Source organism: Calypte anna, chromosome 4, assembly GCF_003957555.1.
Source record: "Calypte anna isolate BGI_N300 chromosome 4, bCalAnn1_v1.p, whole genome shotgun sequence".
NCBI classification, from domain to species: Eukaryota; Metazoa; Chordata; class Aves; order Apodiformes; family Trochilidae; genus Calypte; species Calypte anna.
The window spans coordinates 17,638,564-17,651,316 of NC_044247.1; the positions used below are offsets into that span (position 1 = coordinate 17,638,564).

General features: G+C 42.5%; 1 protein-coding gene across 3 annotated transcripts in view; it reads left to right on the forward strand.

Annotated features, from left to right (window-relative positions):
* The window catches only part of LOC103534188 (vascular endothelial growth factor receptor kdr-like), a 121,893-nt gene that overhangs the window by 72,292 nt on the left and 36,848 nt on the right, over positions 1-12,753 (forward strand). For all 3 annotated transcript variants that reach the window (XM_008500122.2, XM_030449394.1, XM_030449395.1), the window contains exons 12-13: positions 5,515-5,623; positions 12,151-12,444. In XM_008500122.2, the coding sequence (XP_008498344.1) occupies positions 5,515-5,623; positions 12,151-12,444 (403 nt within the window). The remainder of the gene's footprint in view (positions 1-5,514; positions 5,624-12,150; positions 12,445-12,753) is intronic.

The window sequence follows — 12,753 nt, forward strand, 5'->3', positions numbered from 1 at the left end:
GAATGCTGCAGTTCATATCCTGGTCCATCTGTACACTTAAAATAATTCTTGGGCTACTCCCATGCTTAAAGTTAAGCACAAAACTAAAGTACTCTTCTGGATGGGGTACAGATTCACCAGCATCTGGCAGGATCAGTGCCTGAGCCATCTGTTCTTTCTCATGGAGACTTTCCAGCTCTAAACATAATATAAAACAGAGCTCTGAAAACATGGAGGTTGGGCTGGGAAGGAGAAAATCAGTGTTCACATTTCATTCCTGAGTTCTCCACTTGCTGGAAGATATTTATAAATTGGATTTATTTAGATGGCACAGTGCCCCTTGAGCTCAGTTTTTAATGTGTTTTCCAAGAATTTTAGATCTTAGGTAAAAGCAACTATCTACAAAGTGCTAATTACTTGGAGAAAAATGGAGGTTGGTGACATGTACCTAGAGAGTTTCTTCCTTCTCTAACTGTTTCAGGTTGCTGCATAGACTGACCAGAGTTTTGCTGCACTCATGGCTTCTGTTTCTCTCCATATACACAGTCTGTCTAAGTATGTGGTTTCCTACCCAAAAGCCTGGTTTCTATCTGAGAATCAGTCTTAAGTTATGGTAGTCCTGTAGAAAAATGGGAGAGTCTCTACTAGAAAATACCTGTAGGTTGCTGGGTTGTCCCACATGCTGGGGTAATGAGACACCTCAACACCACAACATAAAAAATGGGCAGCAGAGAACTAGAAAAGAGAAAGCACAACTGGGGAGACACCATGGGGAAATGAGACCCCTGAAGGGACCTCAGTACAAGGAGCCCACACAGTACTGATGAGGACTCCTCTTGTTCCCTAAGAGCTTTCCTGCTGCTGACAACTTCAGTACCACAACCAGCCCTGAGGCTGCTCCTTGCTCTGCCCTGCACAGCCATCTCCACACTGTCTGTAGACTTCAGGCATCCTGAAGTGTTAATTTTTAATTCATGTTCAAAAGCTCAGCCCACAACCCTTTCACTTAAGCTTTTACATATTTCATTACTGAAGTTGAAAGACTTCTTTACAAGTTACATGATTTTACAATTTATAGTGTATTAATTATTTTAATCTCCTACTAATCCACTGGTTGAAAACACATTCTGAGGGGTTTCCTAATAGTTTTTATATCCCGAATCAGATTTATTTAAATTAATAAAACTAGGTTTTATGAACTTCAGGTTTCAGCACTTCTCCCTATTCACAATTCTTCTCCTTCCCCCTTTCTGAAGTCCAAGGCTATCTGTGTGGAGTCTTTAGATAACAGAATATAATTTAAAAAAAGATACTGATGAAAACTCAGAACCTTCAGACTTTTCCTTGGATTTTATCAGTCAATATTCCCACCAAAAGTGGAATAGACAGGAAATAGCCCAATCCATTCCCACCATGTCCTAGCAAGTAATTCATCTGCATTGACTAGCCAGATAAAATAATAAAGATGTTGGTGTCTGACAGAGCACGGCTTTTACTGACTGTGTTATGAAGCTGGGATTAGCAGAGATTGGTTAATTTTCCTGTTTATTTGAGCTGGAGTCTCAGAGCACAAGGTGAATTTGCCTCTTCTCTAAGATTTCTCAGCATCTCTAGAGTTCACCCTCAAGGAACTGCAGCAATAGATGCTGGCTCAGTGACATATGAAAAAATGCATTAACTTTTTAGAACAGCTAAGAATATGGGAACAAACACCCAGAAATTACCATGCCCAGAATCTCAATCCAAAGCCAGCTTGCAGGGCAGCAAGCAAAGGTTTTTCCAGCAGACCCCTGATTTTTGATGGGATAAAAATTCACATCAAGACCTTTAGAAATCTATTTGACAAAACTGGTGTGTAAAAGTGAAGTCTCTTCTCATACTGATTATCCCATTGTTATTCCACAGACAGAGAAGTGCATTTCACCCCCTCCTATCTCTGAAAGCCTGAGTCTCATTCCTAAAGAAAAACACTCTTATCACTTCTCCTCAGTCCATCTTTTAGCATGTTTAGAATGAATGAACTAAGATCATGGATCAGAACTGTCAGGCTATAAAAATAAGTGTTATTCTGTGCCATTCAAGTAGATGGATTGGGAGCTAGCTGAAATATTTCTTTGCGGGGTCTCTGCTGAAGTTCCTATAATTTCATCTCTCCCTAGCCACCTCCACCCCAGCTCTGCCAGAGTCAGACAGCTGAGAAGTTTTCCACCCACTTTTTCTACTCCTGATCCTCACCCACATACAGCTAACGAAGTGAAGGAGAAAAGAATTGTTAAGAGAAAGCAAGGACTAACAAGATACATTAATTCATGCTGGCTTCAGCTTAAACAAAAGTCTTGCTGCTCTGTCTGTACTACAAGATGTCTTAAAACACTCATGGTATATGGCTGTGGAATGTTAGTTGGCTGCTTCTAAAATAGCTTGTATTTATCAGTTTGGGAACATTACAGTGCAAGACATATGGACTTTATTGAACTATTCCATTATGAGCTTTCCCATGTCTATTAACTCCTCAGAGCTGTTCTTCCAAGATTGGACATTTTATTTCTTTTCTTACTGAGTTTTGAACTTAGTTTATTCTTGTATAGTAATTATTTATTAGCTAATAATCCTTTCTTTGAGTTTCAGTATGGGGTGACCTTTAGGTTAAGTAGTGGGAAGTGAAGCCCTTTACCTCCAAACTCAACACAGACAATCCAAACCGGTCTCAGAACTCTCAGAATCTCAGTCCACTCCCACTAGAAATATGTCTGGACATTTAGATGTCAATTATTTGTTATTAATTACCGTGGGTTCCATTACAGAAGCTAAGGACTGAGCCACCACAGTGTTTGTGCTACCACTTGTGCCTGGAGTTCCCTGCTAAGGGTTAACATGTCCTTCACTCTCTACTGCTCTTGAGGGGAAAGGTAAACTGAAAAAATGTAAAATTCCCAAACTTCCAGGTTGTACATAGTGCATGAAGAGTAGTTTCACTGAGGGAACTGCAGATTTCACCTCAGCCTCATGACTGGGGCTTAGCAGAAGCTGTGTGCTCTGCCTGGGAGCAGTTTTCTGAGTAGAAGGCATGAGAAACAGCTTTGAGCTCAGACAGCTCAGACAGGAGCCCACCAGCAGTCCCATGCAGTTAAGGCCTTTCTGTGATTTCATGAGTTCATGGGGCAAATGCCAACATCCCTCAGAGCCACGTTTTGGAGGTGCTAGTTCTAAGCCATGACAAGGAAGTGGGTTATCTCCTGTGCTGAGGTTTGTACCAAACCAGTATCCAAGTGCACAACCCTGATTTTGAGCATACAAACAGGAAAATCACATTCTCTTTTCCTCAATAACTTTTCCCCAATAATTTGTCCCTGGTTTATTTCTGGCCATCATTTCAACATCTTTTTCTCTTTCACATCTGGAGACACAACTGAGATTAGCTAAGATAAGGAGCCCATATATCTACTCGCTCTTCCCCCCCACACTACCATGTTGGACTTTGCTTGAGTTATGAAGTTAGAGGCCTTAGCATCTGTGTGTGCATTTTCCTCTGGGTGACCAAACGCAGTTTGAGGCCTTGCATGACTTTTTAGAAGAGTCACAGTGTCACCCCTAACACTTTGGACATTTTCCAAAATAGATAATTATATTTTTCTTTATGATTTTAACTGGCTACAGTATTACCCTCGGCCTCCCATCTACAGCTGTCACTTAGCAAGACAAATAGCTGCTGAATAGCTATCCAAATTTCTCCCCCTCTGTCCTCATCACGTACATTTATATTGGCTTTTTCTGTTCCCAAGTATGAAATTCTAAGATCCAGTAATCATGAGAAGAACGATCTTGGTCCTGATTCAGCAGTAATTCAAAAGGCAGCGTCTACTGCTTGAAGTCAGTGCTCTGAACATGTGCTTGTGAACAGCCTGTGGCATTAAGCCCACTGCTACAGGAATAGAAAAAGGAGGAGGAGCAGTCTGCTTCTCTGGCTGAGTTTATATCCAAGTTAGAGCTATTTTCACATCATAAATAAAGCAGAACTGCACAGCTCTTTCTTTGTTGGACACCAGAGGGAGCTGGGTTTATTGGTGTCCTGTTTTCACCCCTAAATTTGGTTTGTGCCCATTCTTGGTCAATGTCTGTGTTTGGTGCCCATGAAAAGTAGATGCTTTCCCACTCACCCATTATTCTGTTGAAAATGTTCCCCATTAGAATGTAAAATGCACGTGGGATCAAAACCTTTAAAACTCATTTCCCTACAGGATTTAAAGCACCAAAGCTCAGAACATCTTAAATAACTCTGAAAATCCATCCCACACAGCTACAGACACATTCATGGTGCAGCTTTATGAGGAGTAAAGGAATGCCTTCTGTGAGTTTAGTTTAGGATATTAAAAAGAAAGTCCAGAGATGCTTTTGTGCACTTCAAAGCGTGCTCTGGAGATAAGGACAAAGGGCCAGAGGATGCTAAAAGTTTTGATTCTCAAAGTCCTTAGAGAGCATGGCAGAGAAAGTGGTATTTGTTCCACATGTGAGGGCTCAAAGTTCTTCAGGTGAATGGCTGCAGGGGAAGCAAAGTAATCTTGCAAGAACATCTCTCTCATGGTGGGTTAGACCCTGCTTTCTTGTTAGCAGCCCAAAGGAAGTCCTGGAAATAATTAAAGCCACGACCTGTGGATGCAGAGCTTGTGATGTTTCACCATGACAGGGACAGGGGAGGCTCCTCATGAAGAAGGCCCTATACAGAAGCAGGGGCTTAGAATGTTTAAGGAACAAAATTTCTTAAGGATGTCTTTGGATTCAGCCCCATAAGTAATTGAACCATTGCCTTCTCCTGTGTGATGGTGCTCAGTACAAATGTTCTGTCCTTCTCCTTCACAATCCTCTCTTTCTTTCTGCATTTGCCAAGTGCCTCAGCACAAACAGCTTCTCCAGAGCTTCCCTACTTACTGCACAAGCTCCAGTAAGGCTCTGAGGACGGGTTATGGAATCATGGGGCTTCCAATCACAGTTTATAATAGTGAGCTGGGGTCCAAAGGGGCCACATCCCTTCCTCCCTTATCTCAGGTTATAGCAATACCTAATCCTGCAACATTGTTTGTACCAACATCCATAGAAATGAGCTGCTTCCCACCCAACTGTGGGTGTCCTGGTACCCACAGAAACCATAACTGAAAAGCAGAAAAGAAAAGAGGTGGATGTGGGGCTTCAGTGTCTAAGATGAATCTCCCAGCTCCTTTGCTTCAGCTTTTTGCTTATGTAGCTGCCCAGAGACCTTGGCAGTGTGTCAAAGGGGAGGCCTGCTTTTCATGGAGATGGGAAGAAAAGAAGGGGAAGGTTTAGGAATGAGGAGAGATGAGAATTAACTGGGCTGAGGTGATGTGAAATAAGAGCCTAAAACTATGATTGAAGCACTTGTTTGTTTGTGACCTTCACTCACTCCTAGAATCTCCTTGTTAACTGTTTTTTTTACCACAAAACATCCAGACTACATGGAAGCCTCTCTGCTAAGCCTACACAACACTCAAAACCTTTCCATTTTCTGTCTTTTCCTGGCAGATTGTGAGCACACTGACTACAGAGGAAAGCAGTGCCTCAGGAATCTATTACTGTGTGGCTTCAAACAAGATCGGTGAAGAAGAGAGGAGCATTGAGTTCTATGTATCAGGTAAACAGCCACAGAGACACTACACACAAACTGGAGGCTGACAGTAGATCACAGACAGACAGACAGACAGACAGATCATCTTTCTGTGATTCTATGGGCATATGCTTTGCCTCCAGGTTTTCTGTGGCTGGTGAGTGAAGGTTTAAAAGTTCTGGGAATCCCTGCATGTTGTGTGTTCAGAACACTCCCAAGCACACAGTCCCAGCCTCTTCACCACACACAGGGTTGAATCCTGCTCAGTGCACAGCTCAGATGGACACGTCCAGCATCAGACCTGATGCTCCTTTTGCCCTCTTCAAGCTGCAGATGCAGGCCCTGAGCCCAGCTGCTTGTGTCTTAAAGCAACACTTGTGACACTGGAGTGCTGTCCTCATGAAACCTCTAGCAAAAACTAAAGCCTTTATAGTTTTCCAAAGGCCTGGAGCCTCTCCCTGACTCAGGAGAATGGCTGATCTTCAGTTAAGTCAGCAGACACAGAAAAGGTGAGCAAGGCCAATATTCAGGCCTAATCCAGGGCTGGTATCACTGGGAGTTGCTGTGACATTGGATCCCTGCCTCAGCAATTAGCCTTTCCAGTGCCCTTTAAGGAGGGAGGAGGTGGACATGCTATTTCTCCAAAGAACACAAATCCAAACAAATATCTGCTTAACCTTTCAACACAGAAATTCTTTAGTAGTGAAATCAAGACCTACATAATGCTATTAGGAGAGATAGGAGTTTAGAAAAAAAAAAAAAAAAAGAGAAGAATCCAGAGACAGCCTAATTCAAGAGCTTAACCAGAACAAACTGAAGCATTTCAGCATTCACTTTATGGATGAGTGGATGTTGGCTGGAAGAATTTGCATCAAAATAACAATATTTAGAACAAGGAGTGCAGAAGTGTCCTGGAAGGTAAGTGGCTGATTCTCACTAGGTTTATTCCCCATGAAGCAAGTTTTGAGGGTGAAGGTTGCTCGTGGCAGTTCTCTTCACTCCTCTGCCTCTTGCACCCTGTGTTGTTTGACTCCACTGCACTGAAGTAGTTCAGCACATTTCAAACCAGGCTACCCAAAACAGGGCTCACTAAATACTGGTGCCATTCTGGAAGTGCTAATGTGAAAAGATGCCATCCAATGGTAACAGTGCTGGTGCCATAAAGGGGAAAGATTTTACTTCCTTTGACAGCTTCTTTGTGCTACTTCAGGGCCATATGGAGACAGAAGAGGGTTTAAACCTCCAAAAGATATTTTCCAAAGCCCCAACTCTTATTTACTTAAGAAAAAACCCTTCAAGGTGCACTTTTGGGAGATCCATCTCAGACATGAGAGGTCCTCAGGATGTCCAAGGCAGGCTGAAGACCAACTATTAATTGTACACCAGTTCCAAGGGTTGAGTCTTCACAGGGGGTTGTTTCTGCTCTGAATTCTGCCAGCTGCTCAGTGTGGATGGGCTACTCAAAGCTCTGTGTACCCAAGGTACTTTGTAATATTTTGTAATGTAATAAAACCCATGCTGCAGGAACTAAATAAGCAGCTACCACAAGGTCAAATTCAAAGGGTTAGATCAGTCCATGCACCTTCCACAGCTATGTTTTAATTTAATAATAAAGTTATGTGTGGGTTTTTTCTCCCTTCAGTGATCTTTCACTTTTTTGTTGTTTTTAAAGATCAGTCTAACAAAGTTTTGAGATAAATGTTTTAATTGTGCAATTTTAATTATGAAGGAAATGAATCACTGGACAAAAATGACTGACAGTGGTATTGGTGGAAATGTTTCCACCAAAACAGAGCAGGAGGTGAATAGGGCTTGGCAAAAGAAATACATTCTTGCCTGTGAAGAAAAGTCTGTACCATTCTGAGGAAGAGACAGATGCTGAACAAGCATGACTGACTTTCATAAGCACTGTGTTTAAAAATAGTGGTGTTTATGGATTAGAAAGAAATGAAATCTTTCTAAATGTGGCCATCCTGATCCTAAAGTAGGTTTTGTTTCTGTGATAAAATAGCAGCAGAGTGACCTGCTGCTGGGTGTCTTTACATGACAGTCTTCTGCTGAATAACACACATTACTCCAACAAGTGGCTGGGCTGTCTAGGAGCTGCTGCTGCCTCACAGATGCTGAAAACCTCTGATTTCTGCTCAGTGCACTTGGAGGAGCCTGAGCCACTGCCAGGTTACTCTCACCTGGAGCTGCCTCTCAGTGTTGGAGGGATGTTCAGGAACAGTTTGTGAGGTCCCAGAAGTGTAAGGCTCTAAGCAGGGCACTTCACAATTGCCAGGCTGATTAATTTTATGCAGATTGAACTTGAAAGCTGAGATGAAGGCTGAGTTAGAGGCTGAAAACACCCAAGTGATGTGGGCCTTTAGGACAGCATCTACAAAATGTTTCTAGCACTTCACAGCACTCAGTTCTCTGCAAAACAGCTGCTAGTTGTGAGACTCCACAATTACATTCAGAAAGTTGTTGATTTTAAAGACCTGATCTCCTGTTACCTTCTACCACTGGTAGATTCTGAGTTGCTATCAAACATTTTGGCTGAATTGAACTTAATTAAGTTCTCCTTGCTAAGCAATTTGGAAATGACAGAGAGGCTAAAAGCTCTTCTTCCCTCAGAAAACTTGTTTCACCAGGTCAGGGTTGAAATGTTTGGCCAGGACACAGAGGAGTGTTAAGGGGAAACCAGTTTGGCCAGGCTGCACCTGCTCTCTGGGGATGTGCCTTACTTCAGTCTGGTGCTTCCATCACCACCATTTTCACTTCAGAAAAATATATTTATCCCAGTGGAATAATATCAACAACCATTTTGTTCTTCCACTGCAGAGCCCCCACAAAAACTCCCACGGACTCCAGAAATAGCACTGCTATCTATTTTTAAATCTGTCCTTTGCCAGCAGAATTCATTTCAGTGAGGGGTCAATAGGGTTTGGAGATCACACTGAAACCAAACCTTATAAGGGGTCCAATGAGCTGGGAAACCTTATCATTCAGGGACAGTCTCTCTGAGCTCTTTCTGCAGATGTCCTGACTGCAGTGTCCCTCTAAAGCTCTCCTGAAGCTGTTCCTGGCACCAGAAACTCCCCCAGCAATGCAGCAGGAGTTTCACCCATCCTGCCCTGGCCCAACTCTCATTCCAGTATTTTTGTGTAAATCCTTTTTACTGTTTCTTGCTGAAACATTTGTTTCCTGCCTACCTTGCCTACCACAGCTTTGACACCAGTGTTCCCATTTAAGCCAGCTGACTGGTTTGTCAGTGGCCATCAGGTGCTCACAACTGTCTCATGTCACTGCCCACCACTGGTTATGCACCAAGGGACACTCGAGGCAGACTGCAACCTTCCCAATGCACTGAGAAGCTGACCTGGTGCCTCCTGCTGCCTCTCTGCTATGAACAAGCATTATTTACCTTCTAATCTCTGGCCTGCACCTTGGAAAGGACAAGTACATATTAGTGTAGGTCCACAGTAAATCAAATTCTAGCTTTTGTATGGTTGTACTGCATACAGCAAAACAGCATCCCACCCCTATGAAACCTCTGAGTGGTTTTGGAATACAAGTGAATTATGATAAGGACAACAAATAATAACACACACAAAAAAAGGAGTGAAAAATTTCTACCAGAAAGCAAATAATTATATTCAAACATGAGATAAAAATCTGCTATCAGATACTGCAACAATGTAGGAACTGGGCTGTTCTGCAGTTGCTTGCCACTCTCAATTTGCTTATTTCTGACGTGTTTACAGGATTTATGCAAAGCTCTGTGCTGTTTCAGGTGGTCAGGCTCACCCTTTCTTTTCTCACTCTCCTTACTTGCCTGTGCCTGATAGCAAACCCCCCCACCCTGACAGACACAGGCATGGAATTTGGGAAAGAGCAGAAGTTTTGAGTTACACAGATTATTGTGCAAAGCACAGGAAATTAAAACTAATTAATTCCTTGTAAATACAAATGGAGCCAGACTTTCTTTTGATTTATGCTGACTTTACCTTCCCCCAATGGTTCATTTCCCTCTTTTGCCATGGAATCCCACACAGGCCAGAGTGAAATTCACAGCTACTACGCTGTAACACAATATGAAAGACAAATGTTTGGTGACTGCTGATAAAAGAGAAAAGGCCCCACAGTGCATTCTTTTAGCCAAGTTATTAGGAGTCTTATAAAACACTGTATCTGTTCAGAGAGAGGAAGTTAATGACTGCTCAGGTTCAAGATTGTGTAAGCACAGTCTAAGAGATGAACTGACTTACAATGTGCTTTCAAAGCTGCAGTTACTCCCCAGATAATCCAGGTAGGAGGAGGAAAGAGTGAAGAGAGCAAGAGAGACCTTTTTTCCCCCTTTTTTCCTTTCACTGTAATGAAAATCAATGAATATTCTATTGGAGCTGAAAGAGCTTCTTGAAAGGATAACAAGATGGAAGAGAATAGCACAGGTTCCAGCTAAAAATATTCAAAATGCTAAATAAAAAATGTCAGTTAAAGAAATTATAAGAAAAACAAGCCAGTTCCCTGCTCCCAGAATGTTAAGTTGGTAGAAAAAACCCTGCAGTGCTCAAGTCCAGCAGCAAGATTTAACTACCCAGCATGCTTCCCAATTCAGGGCTTGGAAATTAACACCTCAAATTCACTGGAATCTGCACCAAAATGTCTGAGATCTCTGGGAGCTTCAGTGCCTTGTCCCAAGAGACTTGGGACTGCCCACTTACAGATCCATCTGCCTTACCACTGCAACTCTGCTGGAGCAAACAGCAAATGCTTAGAAGGGAAACTAAGAAAAAGGCAAGTTAAGAGGGCACTTTTCCCCTGTTTTGGTTTGATAGATGCAGGAGAGATGTTGAGCTCGAGCCAGATGGCAGTGTTTTCACAGGACCTTAATTCTTCCTCTTTAGAGAAGTTCTGCAGGCCTCAGACTTTCCCCCCTTTTTAAAAAGCATCATCTTGACATACTGGAAGCACAGGACATCAGATGTGCAGAATGGGTGTATTACACAAGCCAGCCTGAGTCTGCAGCTAGCACTAAGCCAGAAAGAGAGCAACTGAGCCTACCAAAACACTGCATAAAGTAAACTGAAATGTCATGAAAAGGAAAGAAAAGAAAAATAATTTCCACAGCTGTGGCCTGAGGGTTATTTTCTCTTTTTGGGTTTTTTGTGAAGCATTTTTGGTGCCAGTCCTTAAAAACCATGAAGCAAAGCTTATTGGGTCTATTCCAGATGACTTGTGAGTAAGGGAGACTTTTAATCATATCTGAAAGCTCCTTCAGGGTCTGTATTTTATGTAATATATGGTTTATTATAAGGCAGATTGGTTATTTCAACAGCCTTGCTATTTATGCTCAACTATAGTTTCAGCAGAACTTTTTGCAAGAGTTTGCAGTGTGAGGCCCTGGCCTGACTCCAGCTCCCATGTGGAATTTGTCAGATTGCAAGTGCAATGTGCATTTGCTCCCCTTTAACTTCTGTCCTTCTCAAAGTGCCATCCATAGCATCTTAGCCTGAAAAAGCATCTTACTAACAGTTTGGTACTGAAAAAAACCCACATTTATTGCAAACAGTCAGAAGGTAAAGCAGAGCAAGTCCTCCCAAAGTGTCCTCTCCCTGTACTCTGCCTGGTGAAACTCCTAAGGGATTCCTTATCATTCTCAGCTGCTTGAAAATCCTAACCTAGCAGACAGATTAATTCCAGGTTATCAATGCACTTTCATTCAAGTCTGCTGGGTGGATATAGCACTGAAACTAACAGAATAAAAAAGGAAAATAGTGACCTCCAGGGACAATTTCCTTGCAGGTCTCTGGCAGTGAATGCAGCAGTGAGGATGTATCTGTAGGCCAGGCTCTGGCATCCTACTCAGAAACACTTTTCCTTGTCTTCAGATGGATTCAGTTTGCCACTTCAGGAAAATGGATTTTTTTTTTTCCCCTGGAGTGAAAAGTTACTAAAAATACAGCAAGGAACAGCTTACTCTTGTGTGGATAGATTGGACTCATGCCTCAAAGTATTTCTCTACTAAAGATAAAGGCCTCAAGGACTTACACATCATCCCATCAGTTAATCCATTCAATGATCAAGTAAATATGCATCAAGGCACACGTAATGAAAATAAATATTGGCATAGCTGAAATAAGAGAGAATTGGGAAGATTGTTCAGTGGTGGAGAGAGAGAAAATTTCACATTTCTGAGAAATGGGAATAGTTTTCTTTATTTTCTGCAATGATACTTCCTAGCACTGATGTCAGACAGAAAGAGAAGACCTCATGAACACATTTGTCTACCTGGATAGAAATCTCTCTTGATTAAACTCTTAGTCCATTAACTACTTCTACTTATAAACTTCCAATTCATTGATTGCAAATGTAATTATTAGACTACTGAGGGCCAGGCTACCACAGGTCAGCACTGAGACATGAGGGGTACATCCACTCACCCAACTCATAAGCACCATTGCCTGCTGGCACATGGAAAAGCAGGTGTCAGTAAAACTTGCTCATTCTATTACAGCCAAAGATCTCAGTTGTAACTTAACTGTAAAAATCCTTTCTCTTCCTCCTAGATGTGCCATCAGGGTTACAAGCAGAGCCACACGTCACAACCATTGTGGGGAATGAGGTGCAGCTGACCTGCAGGGCCTCCAAGTACATCTACAGTCAGCTGGCCTGGTACCACCCCTCCTCAGAGGTGGCTCTCAGTGACTCCCTCATCAAGAAAACTGACAACTACTCCATTTCTTTGACATTGGTCATTACAAATGTCACAAAGGAACAGAGTGGCCTCTACAAGTGCAGAGCCCAGAACCAGCACAACAGCACTGACACGCTGGAGCAGCATACTCAGCTCTTTGTCAGAGGTAGGTCCTGCCCACAGAGACTGGCAGTGGGATGTGCAATCACTCTGCTGCTCCCTTGGAGCCCTTCAAAGCAGAAGGTGCCCAGCATTCCTTAGGGACTGTCCTGGCATAGACTCTGTGCTCTGGTTTGGGGTTTTTTTCCATTGCTGAATGTGGATTGACACCTAACCATACACATTGCTCATCCAGCCACTGCTGGGTTTGTATAAAATATTTGCCTTAGACATAAAGGTGATTTCAGCCACATTTTATCTTCTTAACTCCATGCTGGATGCAGATATAGTGTTGACTGAGGAGAAAGGGCATCAC